A 20,972-nucleotide genomic window follows, 5' to 3' on the forward strand; every position below is an offset into this window, starting at 1 on the left:
TACCGCTTTATCTATTCAACCCTTGATGCATAATAGGTATAAAAAGGGTCCCACAAATGGTACTTAATATAATATATGCATACCTATCTACAGTGGCGGGCAGGAGTCTCGCAATAACTCGATTTTGACATTAAATGCGTAACTACCAACTAAAATCACTTAAAATCCTATCATAAAAAAGTACCTTTGTAGGTAGTGAAGCTAGTTATATAATTCTATCCACTCGGATTCCAAATAGGTAAGCTTAAATTTAAGCTAGAGCATACTAAAACGCATACCTACCTACCTACCTACAATAGCTCTATTAAGCAGATAGAATGGCAGAATGCTCTTCTCAAATGTCGTTAAGCGGACACCCATCTCAAGACTGTCCGCAGCACCGTAGGTTCGTTAAAACTTGATTACTGGTTTATACCGGTAGCATATTAAATAGCAACTATTTCGGCAGCAGTCAGTTTTTCAGTACTATTCTAATTGATTTCTGAGAATTGCCAATCGATGGCTTTTATTGGTTATTGACACAATAACTAATTAAACTACACTGAGGTCACGAATTTTAATGAATTTTTATTTGTTGATTGTACCTTGTGCCTTTTCTGGTACAGACTCTCATTGTCCTGAAGATTAAATACGATTTCTAGTTCCAGAGCGTCTTCGACTCGCAAACGCTATTAAAATATTTGTATGCTTCTCCGAATAAGGTACCTGTCTACTTCCACGGGAGCTAGTTCGTGTTTAAGCTTTGGACAATTTTAATGTTTGGTCACGGCAATTCGCGCCATAAAATTGTCAGAATTAAAAAAGGGAGAAGGTAAGACAAAAATAAAGCGCAAAGTACACTTGTAACTCATTGTATTTATTTATTTTTTGCACAAGCATCATTCAACGCCACACAACATTTAATCATTTAAAATAAAAATAATGCAACGACAATAGGTGATAGTACAATACTATAAATAGGTATACAAGTTAGTACATTTTATTATTACGTTTTATTTCATTATTATATTTCAGATATTAACATTTAACTGTCAGTGGAAAATATCAAAGAACAATAACCTTTTAGGTAACAATGGTAAAACTTTGACAAAACAATAAATCAATAAAATGGGAATACTTTTATAAAAAAATACATAGGCAATAATATTTGTAACACATTTTTTATAACTTCATAACCTTCCTTTTTAACCGACTACTGCCCCACTGCAGGGCAAGAGTCACCTCCCAAACGAGGAAGGGTTTAGTTCTATATATATTAGCTAAAATGAATCCCGTATAGTACATAATCCCGTGTTATACTTAAAAATAGTTTTCTGTTAAAAAAAACTATTTCGGTAGGTAGTTATTAATTTGCAACATACTTATTTTGTGGAATTATAATGTCATAGTGATTACAATAATATAGGTTTAATATTGTCAAAAGTACAAAGTCCTGGCCAAATTTTCGTGCGATAGGAAGGTACCGACATCATTATAAAACAGTGCTAGAATCGGGATACATTCTTCGATATGTAGTGTAGTAATTAAATATCTATGATATTATATGACATACATACATTATATCGTTATCACAGGGATAAGGGTTGTCTCTTAAACCTACTTTAGTTTAGTTATATGTTTTCTCTTACACACTACTTAAAGATAAACGAAATTAAATTAAAATACAAAAGCAACATATTTTTTGTAGGTTTAAAGATATCTTAATTTTTATGGAATGTATTAATTATAACATAAGTCTGGGTCCCAGTTGACAGAAAACGACAACGCGGTAGGCCCAGAAAGAGATGGCGAGATGAGTTGGACTCTCATACTAAAGATTGGCATCAAATAGCTTTAGACAGAGATAGATGGAAAGAGGGAAGGGAGGCCTTTGCCCTGCAGTGGGACAATATGGGCTGATAATAATAATAATAATAAGTCCATTTACGCCGTAAGTAAATAATAATATTCGTGACCATTTAAAACAATAGTATTTAAAGATGTGCGTCTTCGTTTTATTATCTTTAAAATCGTTGACTTATTTAAGCCATTGATAAAACTTTACGAATTTTGAGCAGCATAATAATATACTTTATTCAGTCAGAGAGCACTCTAGACTAGAACATCGACTTCTTTTAACCGTCCTTTTTATTGGAGCAGTAGGTTCTAGGATCAGATTGTCATATTAAATTATTCGATCAGTTACAGCATCTCTATAATTAAGGGTAGGTACAAAGACCGCTGCCTACAAAACGATTTTTTTTCGAAATATGGCAATACCACTTCTTTTTATCAGTTGCATACAATATCGTTATTAATAATAATATAATAAGTACAGTTTTACAAATCTATAACTGTAAACATTTTCCATTAGCTACGTTATAAAAGTACATTTTTACAAGCATTATATTTTATAAAATAATTCTATAACTTTTTGGATATGATCTTATAAGAATGAATACTATGGTCATTGACCTAGGTAAATAAAGCATTCATATCATCATGTCAAGATTTATTTATAGATAAGTAGGTAGGTACATTTATCGATTGTGAACTATCTGGGAAAGGAAGATACAGTACCTAAGTCAGGTAGAAACCTTTATTACTATAAACATGAACGTAGTACCTTATCACAATTACAATAGAAATCGGTACTTTTACTACTCCATAATAACATTTTGTCCATCAACTTGTGCAAATATTTATTCGCTTTTGTAAAAGCCTCATTCCACCAACACATTTAGGTCTTCTCTCCAACACACGTCAACTCAACTTATAAGTTCACGAAAGTTCAAATTTGGTCCACTTCGAAAAAGAAAAATGTTCTCAATTCAAATGGATTACAGCACGGAATAGAATTTACGAACACGGCGGGCACGAAGATCGTTGTTCCTGAGATGGCTGCGCGCGCACCGCCAGCCTCGAGGGGTCGACAGGGTTCGCTTTCGCTACTAGAGAGCGTGCCACATGAGCAAAGGCAGCTTCGACATTCAGTCCGGTTTTGGCTGATGTCTCCATAAACGCGACTTGGTATTCTCTCGCTAAGCGCTGCCCCTCCTCCCGCCTCACCGCCCTCTCTAGACCGCTGTCGGATTTGTTACCTGCAAGCATTACACAATCTCCGTTTGCATGACCCTGTTTCAAAGAGTGGAGAGCTACTGTAGTTTCAAATTGATTTTGATTTAAATTCTTGCAATCTGATACCTATACCAAATACCAGTACATATATTGCATGAGTTTAGTTTAATCTTTTTGAAATCTTAAGGTGGGAAATTAATGACTTCCACAATGCAAAGCATAGGTACTGGACAAAATTATATATCTACATTGACTTACATCAGCCGCTGTCGTCAGAGACGACAGGTGCTAATATTGGGTAGGTACTAGCAGGTGCATAACGAAAACTTGAGAAGTGAACCTACTGGATGTACGCTGCAGTACAGGTTATAAAGCTAGTTTTACCTAGGAGCATGATGACAACGTCGTCTTGAGCGTACTCTCGTATCTCTCCGAGCCACGCCCGAATGTTGTCGAAGCTGATCTTGTTCGTCACGTCGTATAGGAGTAGCAGAGCTGGTGAAAAATGAACTTTGTTAACATCAAAACAAGTGTCATAGTCAATCGCGTGACTTGATGACTCAGAAGTCCAAGTGTGAGAGTTTCCTGTGTTTAATCATCGGTTAGGCACTTTTTTGTACACCAGGAAGTGCGTTATTTTTCATACCAGTGTGATAGCACTAAAAGCTTGTGTTATTCAATGATCTTTACTCTTACTGTAATAATAAATCTTTTACACTTAATAACGACGGTCATTTAGCTGGCCATAAACATAGTCCATCTAAGAGAGGGGGAGTGTTGGACGACAAATAGATTCGCCACAATACAAATGAGATTGGCGGCGTGTGGCACTTGACAACAAGCAACTTCGCGATACAAAGCGCTTGGTTCCAGACGGGCACATGACGTATCACATCGGCGCAAGCGCACCACGCTCACATGTTGCACAGCATATTGAATAAAGCGTCCAGGGGCAATGTACAAAGCAGACCCGTGTCGTATTCGATGGATTCTATTGTATTATTTTGTAAGACGGCAGATTATTCGACTTATTGTGTTACCAAGGTAATAGACCGTTGCGAACAGTGAACTTCTGTATTCAGACGAATATAAAAAAAGTAAGTAGGTAGGTATAATGAACAATGTAACTCGCCATACCCCTTCTGGATAAAGCTTATAGATACATCGAGATTAGAGAATTAGAAGCGTGTTTGCTGTTGCAATATTTGTCTTTTTCATCTTAGTCTGGGAATGATTACTGCGCCACAGAATGGGCTTGTAAATAGGTCACCATACTTCTGGTATAGATGGTAAAATTCTGTTCACGCATGTGTAAATGAGTAGACATCTACGTACCTACTTATATTAAATTGTATGTGTCAGTAGCAACAGGGACTCTATGTAATGTTATTCGTTGGGTTTTGTGAGGGTCGGACAGACGGAAGTCACATAAAAATAGTACCATCTATCATACCCCGAATCAATTAAGATCAAACCACTTATGGACACTAGACACCAAGTTAATGGCATGATGTGGCTGGTCAAGTATGGCCCAATCTAGTTTTACACGTGTGCGAATGTGTGAGCCGGTTTGACGTTCAGTCGGAAACAGGTCGAGGCCAAGACTCTGTTCTTATCCAGCCATGAGACTTGCATGAGACCAATTACCACGGGACGTGTTTTAAATTTTAAATACGCGTATGTTGATAGGGTAGCGAAATAAATATTCTAATTAGTCCGCCTGTCCGGTACTAAAAAAATAAATGAGTAGGTAGGTAGGTCTATCTATTTGTTTTTTGCCTTTCTAATTAATAAGTTGACTGGATAAAACTTTATAAAATTAAGGAATAAGGATCTAATTGCTCTGCCTATAGATTACCATGTAATTGCTGTTATAAGCTTGCCTATTTCTTTCCGATTCTACCAGAAGGCAAATTATAATGATAAATCGTCGTCTCTATTGTTCTTATTCGTGAAAGTACATAAGTAGGTACGTGGTTAGTTTTATGTTCAATCAACGATTTGGTCTGAAGTAAAAATCGGGTTTAAATTTAAAAATAGATTTAGTAATAATTATTTCGTGCTAGACGAAAGGACAACTGCAAAATATAAAAAATAAGAGGAATGAAGTACAACATCGCTCAATAGATGGCGCTACTAACCACATACGAAGTAATAAAAAAATCTAATGGACTTTAAATAAATAAATTTATAACTTTAATAACATTAAAACAACTATAATTTTGTTCGTTTTTTTAATATAATAAAATCTTTTACCATGTGCATCCCTGTAGTATGCGTGTGTTACGCTACGAAAGCGCTCTTGCCCGGCGGTGTCCCAAATCTGAAGTTTCACCTTCACGCCGTCTACAGTTACTACCTTATTCTGCAAACAGATGGCGCTAGTTGTATAAAATTATGAATACAAGTAGAACTGAAATTACTCGATAGAAGTCTGAAATTGGACATGAAGTAAAATAATGAAAATATGCCATTGAAATATAAAAGATAAGTAACATTAACATAGAAAACAAGTTATTTTAAAGATAAGGGTCTAAAATGAACAAAGGTAGGTATAAATTTTGTTTATGCTTCTCGAAGATGGTTATAAACAATCCTTATTAAATTCTTACGTTTAGTTACAATTTTTTCAAAATATTTTATTCCCTAATTATAGTTTTAACTATTACCTACTTGGTCAAAAACTTCTATAAAAATGAAACAGATATAGAATAACAAGTACGTAAAAGCTCATTACTATTATTATGTAATGCATTTTTTTCTAGGCCACAATAACAGCTGCAATAAATCAAACTGCAAAAACCGAACATGTAAAAAAAACATTTACAACAATAAATCACTCAGGCGAGCAGTCGATTCAATCACAGCTGTCATGGGCAAGGGGCGGGTACGGAAAAAGCGCGCCAAACTTCGAACACCAATAGCGTGTGGGGAGCGAACCGCGTGCAGCCATTCACTGGCCCATTTGAACTTGGAACCCTTGACGGTCATTAATTATTACCTTTTTTGCAAGAATTAAAAATGATAATGGTATTATGGTTTTTTTACCAATCGGAACTTTTTGCGTTTCACTTCGTTGAACGATATTAGATTAAACCTTTTTGTTACGTAGTTTCGTTTTTATTTTATTATCTTGTAAAATCACAGGGTAAAAATATAAGATTGAAAAGTTTTTGGTAAAGATTAAATTAACGTTATCGTAGCTTTTAATTTTTAGTAGGTAAATTTCTAAAAAAATGGGATAGGTAGGTAAGTATTGTTATTTAGTTTTTCAAGCAAGACAGAAAACAACATTTAATCTATCTTGTTTGAAATGTATGGGTAAGGGAAGCCAGGTAAATAAAATAATGAGATTGCGGTCGACACGTGTGCCGGTGCATTGTGAGTGAGTGTACCCGGAAGTCGATGCCGACAGTAGATATGTAGTTTCCCGCCAGGAATGTGCCGTCCCGGAAGCGCACTAACATGCAAGTCTTGCCGACGCCGCTGTCGCCAAGAAGCATTACCTGCGAACATTGAGGAAAATCCTATTTAGTTTAGTAAATAGATAACGATTCTAATAATATTTTTGTGTTAAAAAGCTGAAAGCATTCGTTCGTTGTTTAAGGCCCAGATAAAAACATATATAATTGAATAACTATAGTTGATTATATTAATATTCATATCAATGGAATATGAGCTCATTAAAATTATATACCAGGAGGATGACTGTAGAACTACAATGCAAAAGCTCTACACAAAACATATATTATGAAGATAAAAAGGGTTTTGTATTGTGATGATAGCCAGAAGAGGGTAATTGGGGGCTTCAAATACACCTTTATATTATAAACTACGGCTCTAAAGAATAGAATGTCAAGAGTAAAGTTGCATACACATTGAGCAAGCAACAAAAAAGTCTAGACAAGATTAAGATAGAAAATCTTTCTAGTCTATTTCATAGTTATCAAACCGAACAGAACAGAAGAAACTACTGTCTCATGTAAGTCCAGTCAGTGTGAACGAGGCTTTAAGTTACCGTGGTGTCCACAAGGTTTTACTAATTAAGTAAGGTTCCTTGGAATGTTTGTAGACGTGTTTAATTAGGCCTTCCTCGTAATACCGAGTTCAATATCAAACATCAAAGATCCGATATTTGTCGTAAATTAATTTTCTGTATTGGCAACTGTGACTGTTGTGTATTGTCTTAGAATGTTCATTGATTATTATATATTGAATTCGTAAGTTAAGTTTGTCTCTTGTTTATTATTAAGACTGGTTTTACCGGCATATATTTTATTATTAAGTAAAGCAAACAATAAGCAACCGAAAGAGACGTGTCTATTTATTTAAATATTGCCGTTGTGTCACATATTAATCAATACGTCTTTTTTGCTTGCTTATTATTTGGCTTTGAATGCTGATACCACGCAAAAAACCTTACTCCTGTTCTTTAAACTAATCCCTACCTAGGTGCCAATAGGTACATCAATAAAATAACTTTTAAGAACTGTGCAAAATTTATGTTGTCTTTGTTAATAACGATACAAACATTAACAAAACGTCATACTCACTTTTCCAAAAACATCATATTTGTCTTCCTGCTTCGAGTGCTGTTCCCATGTCTCCGTAGGGGAAGGTGGTTCACTGTGAGGCATCACGCCCACTTCATGTTCACTCTTGTCATCATCGTCTCTCGCTTCAGGCAGGTTCCTGGCCCACGTCGGCCTCACACGACCCACCACCACGCGTTTCTCCATCTGCCTGTTATTGTCCATCGTATTTGGATTCCACATTTTGAACAGAACTTTATACCATCACTTTAATACCGAAGAGCTTCGAAACTTTACGAAAGAACCGTATTGTCCATCTTTTTATTTGTTTTTTCTTAACACTGTTTTGAGTCGTCACTTCGTCTCAAGGCTGAAAGTCCTATTTTCGTCACACGCCTTAGGTAATAACTCACAAGATTTCTCAGTTTACGACCTCAAATCAAAGGATGTCACTCTTTTAAAAGATCAACAAAAACTATAATGTTATAATGCAACGGGTCCTAAACGCGATTCGGAATTAAAGGTTAGGATACCATATTCGATTGCTTGACGTTTCGATCGAATTGTATCAACCGTAGTCACGGGCTCACCACGGTCATAATAAAGTATCCTAACTTTTAATTATCAATCGCGTATGAGACCCGTTGTATTATAATATTATGTGTTAGTCGCGAGAGTTTAAAATCGTTAACAAACAAAAAGTAGATTATAAAACAAGAAAACAGTTATTGTATTCCCTTTGTTTAAATGTCTTTGCAGTGATCAAGTAATCAGAGGAGGATTTCAAACAAACTTAAATTGGCTTAGAACCAAATTAATTAAGTTTGTAGTACATAATACAGAGAGACAAAATAACAATCCTTGATTACGTAACGGGCTAACTTTCACAAACGTAGTTTGAGAACTAGAATTTTATCAGAAGATACTTAATTTATGTTCGTTATACCCCGAGGTGTAGGCAAAAGTGTTTGAAATACACCCGCGTTCCGCCACTAACAATGTTAGTCCCGTGCAATAAGGGTAAGCTTATTGGCATTTACCGAATCCCTGGCTACTACTGAGAAATATTCTAACATAAATTAGAAAAGATCTTAGAATTTAGAATTAGAAATCTTAGATCTTAGAATAAGAAAAGATACTTTGCCCGACCCGACAACCGAATCTGATCAGTTGTAAACTCTACCGACAGCGTCATAGAGGCGTTCATATAATTTTATTTTGTTACTGTCTACAGAATAAGAGTTTGCTCAAACTTTACAATAGAATCGTACTTCGCAATACTTTGTAACGACGATTTAATTGCTGTTGGCAATTGAAGAAATATTGAATGGATGTTTTTCTACGGAGTTCGTAAAAGTCTTTCCTTGTAGTCAAGGTTAATTAAACTTTTTGAAGTCATTTTGTTTTTAACTTGGCGAGCGAGAGTTTGCAGTTGTTGGGTATTCTTCGAAACGGTGGAAGGACTTTAGGTCGGTAATAATCACTGTTGTTTTCTTACTAACGTTTCAAATTGGTATTTAAAAAGACGGCAAATGTTTTTATCGATGGCGATAATATGCATACGAGTATAGTTAAATGCTTAGGTATTCGGACCTTCCCCATGGTATATAAATTAAATTTTGATGTATGCGAAAAAAAAAAAAAAAAATAAATGTTCTAGGTTAAAACAATAAATAATAAATAATGAATTTAGTGTCAATATGCTTATTAACTTCGAATTCCGAAATATATTTTTTAAACCTGTCCATTTGTTGGGACTACCCAAATTCTCTCCTTCTATGCAAGTGCCAACTATAGATAACATATTAGTTAATAAGCAAATCGTACTATTACATCTAATTTGATATTTAGATACTCTTTGTCGGTTCACTGTTATGTTAGCTTAGGTCCTATTTGCATTGCGTTAGGGCCCTGGCGGAGGACGCAGTAGCCCAGGGAGAGGTCGTCTTGGCGGTGTCACTCGACATCGCCAACGCCTTCAACACCCTCCCCTGGAACAGCATACGAGTGGCACTCGAATATCACCGAGTGCCACCCTACCTCCGCCGTATCATCGGGGCTTATTTGGAGGAAAGATCGATTATCTACCCGGGTCAAAATGGCTGGTCACGCCAAATGGTGTGTTGTGGGGTTCCACAGGGGTCGGTTCTAGGCCCTCTCCTGTGGAACATTGGTTATAATTACGTTCTGCGCGGTGCGCTCCCGCCGGGCGTCGGCGTATTCTGCTATGCCGACGACACACTGGTTACAGCCCGGGGGAAGACGCACCGCGACGCGGAGGTGCTGGCCACAGCTGGGGTCGCACAGGTCGTCGCTCGCATCCGGCGGCTGGGTCTGGAGGTGGCACTTGAAAAGTCGGAGGCCCTATTTTTCCATGGGCCCCGACGCCGCCCGCCTCCAGGATCCAGCATCATCGTAGGCGGAGTCCACATCGGCATTGCATCGTCGATGAAGTACCTTGGTCTAACTCTCGACGGCCGATGGGACTTCACAGCCCATTTCAGTCGGCTGGCCCCCAGACTGGTAGGTGCGGCGGGCGCTCTTTCACGCCTGCTGCCGAACCTCGGGGGGCCAAACAACACCTGTCGACGGCTGTACGCCGGGATCGTGCGGTCAATGGCCCTATATGGCTCACCCATTTGGGCCAATGCCCTGTCGGCCAAAAACATCGCCGCGCTGCGACGTCCGCAGCGCGTGATGGCTGTCAGGGCCGTGAGAGGCTACCGCACGATCTCATTCGAAGCGGCGTGCCTACTGGCCGGAACGCCGCCGTGGGACCTGGACGCGAAGGCCCTCGCGTCACTCTATACATGGCGCGAGGAGGCCAAAGGCGGGGGCTCACTGCCAGCGCCTCAAGAAGTGGAGGCGCGGAGAGCAGAGCTCCGCCAAGATGTCCTGGCGGCGTGGAAGCGGCGACTGGAGAACCCCAGCGCCGGCCTAGTTACCATCGAGGCCGTGCGGCCGGCGGTCACGGAGTGGCTGGAGAGAGGGCACGGCGCGCTCACTTATCGGCTGACGCAGGTCTTGACCGGACACGGTTGTTTCGGCAAGTACCTGTGTCGCATAGGCCGTGAGCAGACGCCCAGGTGCCACCATTGTGGTGACTGCCCCGATACGGCGCTGCATACGCTGGCACACTGCCAGGCGTGGTCGTCGCAGCGCCGTCAATTGACCGGGGTAGTCGGGAGCGACCTCTCGCTCTCGGCCGTGGTTCTGTCCATGGTCGGGAGCGAGGCAGCGTGGTCGGCCGTCGCCTCGTTCTGCGAGGAAGTTATATCCGCAAAAGAGGCGGCGGAACGGGAGCGGGAAATCAACGCTCCCCTCCCTTCCCGCGCAAGACGCACTGGGCGTCGTAGGCGCCGGGATGATCTCCGGCCCCCGTGACGCGGACCTGTGGGCGGCGGAGGCGGAACGCTCCGTCGCCTGGACAGGGAACAGGTCCGAGAGGTGGGGAGTGCGCTGTGTGTTCCTGGCACACCCCCTTGAAGTGGAGAGCTAGGGGGGGGGGCAATCCTCGTGCCTGCCCCCGCTCGAAGTAGGGCCTGCATACAAAGCGGGCCGTCACCGGCTGGGACGCGGAGTATCCGATCGGAGGTACCGCGTCCTGGCCACGTTATGGTGACCGCAGAAGGAACACCGTCAGGTTTTTAGTCGGTATGCCCAAGTCAGCCGGAACGCCTTGCCGGCGGGAGAGCCCGACAGACCCCCGCTTTCCTCCCTGGGGCGGGACATGCAGCAATGCATTTTCCTGACGAAAAAAAAAAAAAAAAAAAAAAAAAAAAGGTCCTATTTGCATTGACAAAGTTACAGTTATGATATCCTCAAATTATTCCCTTTAGATGTCCTTTAAGCTTTTAAGATCTGTAAAGCTTGCTTCACACATATTCGGTTCGGCAATATGTATCGAATAGCAAAACCGATTCGACACACTTGTTCGGGTTGTGCCGATCGGATTCATCTATTCCCGGTTTCTGAGTACATTTAAGCGGTAGTTTATCTATTCAATAGCGTTTTTTTGTACGAGATTAAACGCTATTGAATAGATAAACTACCGCTTAAATGTACTCAAAAACCGGAGGCTAGACATATACATATATTTAGTTTAGCCGCCCGGCTAAGCCAATTAAAGACGAACAGAATATGTGTGAAGCAAGCTTTATATACTCGTAGAATGTTCTAAACTCCAAATATCAATATTACCGATGATTGGTAAATATGGCTTCCTTCCACGCGTGTTTGAGTTATTCGTAAATATGATGTATTTACCTACTTGTAATATATTTTTCGGGGAACTTAAGAGAAGCCAATTAAGATGTTTTTTTATCATCCAGGGGTTCTTTTTAATATATCTTTTTTGTTTACGTCAATAAATATACGGGATTTGAATTTCACTTTTAGCTATCAAAAGATCCTGGCAATCGGCGAGTTTTTGTTTAAGTAGAGTATAAAAATGATATATAAACATACTAACAGCAACAAGTTACTAAAAATCTTTTCTGTTTTATTTATTACTCGACTTACGCGGCATTGTCCTCATGTAAAGATTTCCGGTGGTAAGAAGTATTCCATGAGTCAATCTTGGTTATAAACTATCATTCTGTGTATCAAATCTAATTAAAATTCGTTCCCAAGTTTTTCCTGAAAGCCTAACAAATATACATCCTCATAAACTTTAGCTTTATAATATTAGTAGGATATCTACCTGACTTATGCGACTCCCACAGCCTGATAATGCTAAAGTACGGAGGGATTAAAAAAAAATCTTTGTTATACTTCTTTATTCTGCGACCGAGAACCCTCTTCATCATTACAAATTCATAACCATACGTCAAAAGTAAACCACTAAAACATAGTATTATTACAGAAATGGACGTTTTATCTTTCAAGTTTCAATAAAATCTGTAAGTTCAAATAGAATACTCTCGATGCTTCGCTAAAAGGTTGTGTCATGAATCTATAAACCACTGTCTGCTATCCGAGGGACCACTAAGATGTTTATATTCATAAGACTTTTACTTGTCCCTTGCAAGCTTTTAGTATTCCGTGGCTTTGTATTATTGGGATCTTTTTCAGAAAATAAACAAAGATTGTTTACATCCACTATATCTCTAGATATGTAGCTATATTTAAAATGGAGAATCTGATTAAAACATAAAAATTATAGGTATAAACAAAACGGTTCTAAATGTTGTTTCGTATCTCTTGTGGTCTCTTAAACGCTGTTAAGCAGCCCAAAAGGTCATTGTAATGGTCCTTGTAATTGCAGTATGATTTACGATAAATTCAATGCCAAGATATCTAAGTATATCCAAATGTGACGTGAATTATATGCAACTTGCACCGCCTTCGGTGTACGTCTAAAGATTATTTTCCAATCGGCACAAATTCGTAGATAAGGGAGCGTTCGAATAAAGACTTAGAAATCCTAACTGTAGTTAGGTATCCATACTCCATACTTAATACTTAATCCATACTAATATTATAAATGCGAAAGTAACTCTGTCTGTTTGTCTGTCTGTCTGTCTGCTACTTAATCACGCCTAAACTACTGAACCAATTTGCATGAAATTTCTGTCTGTATGGAGATATTTTGATACCCGAGAAAGGACATAGGCTACTTTTAACCCCGGGAAAATGACGCATTTCCCGGGAAAATTCAGAAAATTCAAGTCGCGAAAAATCAATATTATAATGACATTGAATTAACAAAATTCTGTTGCCATGGCAACTGTTTTAATGGCGGATATGCCTTAGCGCGACTTCGTTATACTAAGAGATATAAATAATTTTGAGAATATTTTTTTGTGAATAAAAAGCATATTTTATATTTTAGCATCACGCTACGACCAATAGGAGCAGAGTAGGTAACAGTGAAAAGTTACAAAAACATGGAAAATTCTGACCCATTCTCTCTTATGTGACGCAAGCGAAGTTGCGCGGGTCAGCTAGTATTAAATATCGCAAAGGCTACACGTGCAGAATTCTATAAGTAATAGATAGGTATACCGAGTATGAGTGCATTTCCGCTTCCACCCGGGCGAAGGCGCTCCGGCTAAAGCAACATAGCTTTTAATATATTTATTATATATAGTATGCTATACAACAACATCCTGCCTCCGGGGTTCACATATCTAGGTATTTCTTCATTATTTTATGAAAAAGGCGAAACTTGACGTGATGTGGGATGTAATTTTTTAATATTTTACAAAAGAATAATTGCCAGTTACTATCAGGTGCCTGACTATTTAGTAAAAAGTAGTCGGATTCAAATTTCTATTTTAAATACGCTATCCTTTCACCAATTCAAAATTGTATATTTTACTTAAATTTCGTACACAGTATTTTAAGTAGTCATATACATAGTTTTTGACCGTTTCGGAAGAAGGTTGGTTGCTCGTGAGAAGTGACAGCAAAAACCTCCGGGCTTTTTTTCCATCTTAGTAGTGACATTCATAAGCAGAGAATAAAAGCGAACCTACCTACTTTACAATTAGGTACCTAAAACTTGTGCTATTTTCATTAGGCGTACTATTACTTAGTTACCTACTGTACTCTAGACAAGGTATAAGTCTGTAGTCAGGTACTCAAATGTCTTAATACCCCGTTCATCACTACATAGTATAAAACAAAGTCGCCCATTTTGTCTGTAGTCCCTTCGTATGCATAAAACTTTAAAACTACGCAACGGATTTTGATGCGGTTTTCACTAATAGAAAGAGTATTTTCTCCGACAGGTTTTTATATATAATTGAAATACATTGAAACTATATTAGCTGAGTTATAGCGATTTATGTCCAAGAAGTCAGAAAAAAAATCTAATTGAAGATTGCATTTGTGCGTGCGCCGCTTATACCGTTGGATACAAGTAAGAACAATGTATAGCAAAAACATTGGTCTTTATTAGTTCTACAAAAAAGTCCGCGATGACATATATCCAGCTTTTTTATTTAAGTCACAAAAACTACTTTTCTGTATTAAAAAAACATTTAATTCGTTGGGTGATGTTTAACTGGTAATATAACCAATAATACATATATCCTTATCCAAATAAGTAAGTTCATCATCACGAGCATTTAATTTAGATTATTTTTGCAGTTTACAGTGTGTTATTTAGACATATAGTTTAGGAGATATCACGATATTAGTATTGCGGCACGGTACGGGCCGGCCGCGGCGGCGGGGGCAGCGTCCCTATAAAGTAGGTAAGTACATAAAAAAAAAAACAAAAAATATAAAAAAACGGTACATAAAAAATAAATAATATTAAAAAGTACGTACTACGACTTTGATCTATACATATAAGACAAAAAAAAATCTGTACATTACTTAAATATTTTTTCCAAAAACTGATAGGGGGGCGATCAAAGAAGAGTCACAGAAACCAAAAAACATTTTAATATTTTAAACGCGGTTAAGGGAAAGAGAAGTTATTGTGAATTGAAAATTAGTATCCAATATGTGTTGGTGCGTTGACTGTATTTGTCGAAGTAGCGGGATACACGCAAACGAAGTTGCGCGGGTCAGCTAGTACAGAATATAATTGGACGTTCATGTTACGTGGAAATCTGAAGTTCTTGCCAAGCGAATTGTAGACTAGTTGGAAACTAGTCAGCGATTCTCGGGATGCACTGATTGAGGCTATCAAAGAGAACTGAATGGACCGCCAGGGGAGCGCAACGTGTGTGGCGCTGCTCAAATACGCGTGTAATGGGATTCTCAAAGCTTCTGATATCCATATGAAAAGCCTTTATGACTTTCACATCTGGGAACCGCTATTTGCTAGTAAAGTACTGTACATGTTGTTGTGGGTATGTAGAAATAGTATCATAATATCTATTACGTTCTCAAGACACGTCAAGTAAAATTTGATGAGATTTGATCATTGACTCATATTTCAAATGCAAAAATCTATTAAAGCACACGATTGTTATCGAGCGTCTAATTTGTAACGAAACTTCGGATTAACATAACATACGACTATACCGCGATTCTCTACCACTTTCGACCACTGACAACCGGCTGGCTATCGTATCATTTTTTTTTATGACAATCGGTGCAGCGACTCTAACGAGCCTCGTAGAGACTAGTTTGACAGTACACTTTAAATGTCAAACTCACGACACTCGATGGTTCCGATTGTACAGAATCGTGAAACTGTAACTCGATTCTCTACTACTATCGTCTACCGACAACCAAACTGTCATCGAGAAATTTTGTATGAAAATCTGATCAGCGCCTCTGACGGGTGTCGTAGGAAACATTTTGGCAGTACATTCTAAATGTCAAATGTCGATAGCTAGCCGGTTGTCGGTAGTCGATAGTGTTAGAGAATCGAGGTACAGCTCTCTATAAACTTTACAATGAACGATAGCACAAAATTAAATTGCGCGAATTTCATAATACCTGTCAAAATTAGTCGACGTCACCTGCCAGTTAGTCAGTACCATCAATCTGCGTGTCAAGGGTATAAGTAAGATGAATACGAAGCAATATCCTTCTGAAGCGACTCATTTTACTTGTGGGAGGGAAAGGTCCGTTACTGACGCGTTTACGGCCCGTTTAAATTGATTGATTGATTTCGGTTGGTTAGGAAAACTATTTTGCTTTTTGTTGGACTTTTATGGCTGTTGTTTTGTTGCTGTGCTAATTATAGGCGTAGTAATAGTAAAAACGGACTTAAAAATACTGTTAAGTTATAACTAAATGCGTATAAAAGGTGCAAAAGGGAGTAGGTGGTGATTACATATTATGTATAGGTAAGTAAAATGCACATAGAAGTATTTCTAAGGATTCTCGTTTAGTGGCCTGCTGAAAAGTTATTTTTTCCTTTACGTATATAAAGAAAAAAAAAGTGAATACTACTACTACTTTTTTGTCTTAAAGATCCTTCACCTCATTAACTTTAGCTTTAAGGTTGAAGAAAAGCGGCTTGGTACGAAGAAAAACTGCATGCATATATCTATTTTCCATAATAATTACGTTATAGCATAATGATACCAGCGTGTAAGCTCGAGCATGCAAGAGTATGCATGTGTAAACATATTCATGTTCACTAGATTACAGGGAAGATATCAAAGACTAATGAAACCTACCCTAGTCAAACGAATGGATTAGGCGAACCTAAGCTTATAAGCTCGTGGTAGTTCGAAAAAGATCGGGATGTGCCGTTTAATACATTTTCCATGGGTCGGTATATTAATTATAAAATCTGGAATTTATTTTGGAAATGATAATAGGTTCTATTAATAAAAAATATAGTAAAAAGTTTATAAATAATGTAAGTAAAATGAAAAGAACTGTCCATCTTCGGTAAAAAAATCGTAACATAAGCCATTTATTAAAAGGAAAATAAAATTAAGAAAAAAAATCTAATGGCATCTTAAGGTTTTTTTTTTGGAGAACGTTACCAGTTTCGTTGCTTTACAACTACAGTCAATTATAAAGGAGTTCCCATACTTCCTTAAATGAAACATCTATAATCTTTTTGAGTCTTGGGCGGGACATATTATACATAATATGTACGCATTGTACTTATAATACTCAGTGAGGTAGGTTTTGGATAGTATGGCTTTCCTATCTGCAAATATAGGTTTGTAATCAACTGAATCTAGTGTTTAGGCACGATTTGCGGCTGAATTTTAATTAAGTAGGTATTTTGATTTGATGCACGGACACGACTCGTAGTTCGTAGTTGTTATAGTACTCGTATAATTCGCGTACAGGTTAGCAAGTAAATTAAATTATGATCGAAAATTGATACCTGGTATCAATTAGATGAAAATAAACTAATTAGGCAAACCTATAATTACGGAGAAACGGTGTGTAATTAAATTATTTCGTATTCATGTTTGTGAATCTGTGGTTTTACATTATTTTACATTTTACGTAAATTAGTGTACCTACATTTTCAAACTTTTTGTGTGTGAAAAAGTTGAAGCTCGTTACACCAAAAATATTGGGACACATGAAACTAAATAAAAGTTGGCAATAACAAGCTAACGCTAGGTTTTTTGCTTTTATTAGTAAGAACGGTAGTTATTATACCTACCTAGTCCATTTTTCTAAAGACAATCAATGTGTTATTTTTGAACTTCTTTAGTTTTAAGTTTTACATAAGTATCCACAATTATAATTCTTTAATTTTTAGTTTTACACAAGTTTCCACATTATGTTATTACATATTTCAGGAGGAGGTCTACAAACATACAAACAAGAGATATTAACCACAACCACACTCGGACCAATTAATTATTTGTATCAATCTGATTCCAGAATGTTTATTATGAAGGGAATAAGAATAATATAGGAATGTACGAGTATTGTAGGCCCTACGTTATAATTCTAGTTAGTCATAAACATGTTTAACGGTTTAACACAGGATTGTGAAGCCTTTATCTACATGGTACAGTGTTGTACAACTATTGATTGTGGTCCATTATGTGAGGCGATGTACGGGGGGATTAACCTGCGCTCGGTTATAGGTACATTTACAATATTAGCTGTAATAGAATTTTACTTGTTGATATAAAATGTTAAATTTGCAATGCAATGTAGATTTAACATTTTAAAACGAGTATATAAATCTAATATAGACTAATTTCAAATGGGTAAATGCTTGCTCAATTTTTTATCGGTTTCGGAGTAAGGAGTACTATGTTACAATTATTGTTTTTTCTCTTATGTTTGTTCATTGCAGGCTCTGGTAGGTACTAGAGGCTTCTATTTATTAACCACAAATATAACACACTGCCGATAACTATCACCTAAGTTCGTTTAGTTATTACTGTGATTACCATACCACCCTAAAACTGCCGAAATTTTTAGTTTTTAAGTATGGAATCGATTGAATTTATTTACCGAATCGAATATTGGACCGTTTTATAATAACTGGCAGGACTCTGATAGAGTGACTTACGATCTGCTTCTGATTGCAGTATGGTTTTTGAAAATACTTTCCTATTTGTAATAAACAATTATTAAATGGTAGTACTTAATATTATTATAATCTAGTATTAAAAACACAATGCGTGGGTAAAGATGAGAGGAGAACGGGTTCGTGTATTAAATTCTAACATACGCTAACAAAAACATATTTATGAGAAGATAGAAAATATAGCAGCGATATTTATTCCATACGCGGACAGAGCGCCTCGGGCTCTCGTCTGAAAATGATTTCAACCAAAAATAATATACGATCGAATTTAATTCTCTACCGAAATATGTAAGACTAATATTTATTTGGGATATCGTAGGAATTTCTGAGTCGTTACAAATGCGATTATATTCACGATACGATTCACATTTGAATTCTGTATTAGTTATTTTGGTTTGATTATGTATGACGGATAAATGATAATACATGTTATGATTGATTTGTAATTTTCTATCCAGTAAGTTCTGCAATAAAACATAGTTGTAACAAAGAAATTGGGATTAGGGGGTAATCTTACGAAATACGTATCCGATTAAAAATGATTTTTTTTAGAATTACTCTTGCGTCGCCGGGACTTATACAAACATACAAAAAACGGCCACAAAGTACAACCAAACACGAAACAACAATTTGTGGAACCAATAATTGCTCCGTGTGGGAATCGAACCCACGACCTCCCGACGCGGCGAGGCAATGACGACGTGGTGAACACCTTTTCTTTAAATGTCTCATTCGATAACTTCATTACGAGTTTTCAGTTCAGTTACCTATAGTTAGCAGATACTTAAGTGCGTCATACTACTTGATGAAGGTTAACTATTACCTGGATCGATTACATCGAAGATAATTGAATAGGTAATCGCATGAGCGAAGTGAGAGATCCTAGTACGTATAATGAGAATTAACGGTAGTACTGCATTATCATAATGTAGATGTAGGTAATAAACTGTAGGTGGTATTCTGCCCTCGGGAGAGAGCTTGTATTTTGTAACATGCATCAATATACCAGTTACGTGACTTTGTATGTAGAGAGAGATTATACTATAGTGTAAGGTATAAATAAACGTGCAAGGTGGCAGTGAGGTGCGAGAAAAATATCATTAATAGGGAAGCCAAAGGAGTCAATAAGACATTTTCAAAATAGCGTGGACAATCTATTAGAACAATGAGAATTACGAACATGTGACCTTTATTTCAGGCTCTACAAATTAATGCGAGTTTTTTTCTAGTACCTGTCTCATTGCTTGTATTCCTGGACGAGGGAGGGGTTAGGCCTTGAGTCCACCACAATGGCCTAGTGCGACCCCCCTCAATAAACGCTACAAACAAAACTTTCCGAAAATTTACTCTTGTTTATCTATTTTTCATTTTTATGTTGGTGGAACCCCGAACTGTGTACAATTTAGCTAGTGTGTCTAGATAACGCCCCTATAATCAATCATATCCCGTCTGTTCTCGTTTTATAAAATGATATAGTATTTGCACAAGGCTACGGAACATAATGACGTGAAATAAAGATATATGCTGAGGTTGAAGATACTTGCTTTCTATGCTAACGATGGATTCCGTGAAAATGGTCACACGTTCACCTGTGCACCGGTAGACATTTTATAAAAATACATTATTAGTTGTAAGTATTTAGTATCTAATAATTATATATGGACTATGGATCTTTTCACATTTAAATTGCCAAAATTTAGCCGAAAATTACGAACTTATCAGAACTGAGGTACCTATAGCATGTATTCGAATAAAATAAAATAGCATAAAATATAACAATGGACTGATTAACCACACGCATTCCATTCATACATTTTAATCAAACACGTAGATATCATGAAAAATAACAATATTATTTAATTATTCGTAGCAATTTAAGCTAACAAGGCATTTTAATTAAAGGAATGTAAATATTAATATTAACATTGCATTAATAACAACTCTATACAAATATACTACCCACTAAAATACCTTCCCACATTTTAATCTCGATCGGAATTCACTGTGCGTATTTATCTACAAAATAAAATGACGATTTTCTACCATTATTAACTATCGACAACCGAGCTATGTATTTGGTGTACTTTGTATAAAAAGATCAGTCGCGTGATTATGTTTAAACGTTTAAACGTTTAGAGTTTGACGTTTAAAACTCTACTTCATAATTAGTTCGCACTATATTCGAACTATCTCTCTCACTCTCATTGTATGGTTAGTAGTCAACCTAGTGTCAAAGTTGTTCAAGCCGCCCGAAGGCTTTTGACGTGGCTTAACGACTGTTATCTTAATTGACAACAACCGGGACCTATCTATTACGTGTACTCCAAAGCACGGAGACGCCCAGTTCAAATATACTATGCGGTCATCCATCTATGGAATCACCATTCCAACGTTCGCTTAACCCACTGATCGTTTAACGAACGGTGAGCGCAACTGGCTATGGGCGCATT

At 37.4% G+C, this 20,972-nt stretch overlaps 1 protein-coding gene across 5 annotated transcripts in view; it reads right to left on the minus strand.

Moving 5' to 3' along the window:
* Positions 1-835: 835 nt before the first annotated feature.
* Positions 836-20,972, minus strand: part of Rab26 (RAS oncogene family member Rab26) — a 95,108-nt gene continuing 74,971 nt past the window's right edge. For 2 of the 5 annotated variants that reach the window (XM_076113230.1, XM_076113231.1), the window contains exons 2-6: positions 7,611-8,022; positions 6,453-6,563; positions 5,314-5,422; positions 3,442-3,552; positions 836-3,080 (exon numbers count right to left, since the gene is read on the minus strand). In XM_076113230.1, coding sequence (XP_075969345.1) covers positions 2,839-3,080; positions 3,442-3,552; positions 5,314-5,422; positions 6,453-6,563; positions 7,611-7,832 — 795 coding nt within the window. In that variant the 5' untranslated portion in view covers positions 7,833-8,022 and the 3' untranslated portion in view covers positions 836-2,838. Of the gene's footprint in view, positions 3,081-3,441; positions 3,553-5,313; positions 5,423-6,452; positions 6,564-7,610; positions 8,044-20,972 lie in introns of all 5 variants that reach the window. The other 3 variants (XM_076113232.1, XM_076113229.1, XM_076113234.1) reach the window with 3 other exon arrangements.

The sequence above is a fragment of the Anticarsia gemmatalis genome, chromosome 4 (assembly GCF_050436995.1).
Source record: "Anticarsia gemmatalis isolate Benzon Research Colony breed Stoneville strain chromosome 4, ilAntGemm2 primary, whole genome shotgun sequence".
NCBI classification, from domain to species: domain Eukaryota; kingdom Metazoa; phylum Arthropoda; class Insecta; order Lepidoptera; family Erebidae; genus Anticarsia; species Anticarsia gemmatalis.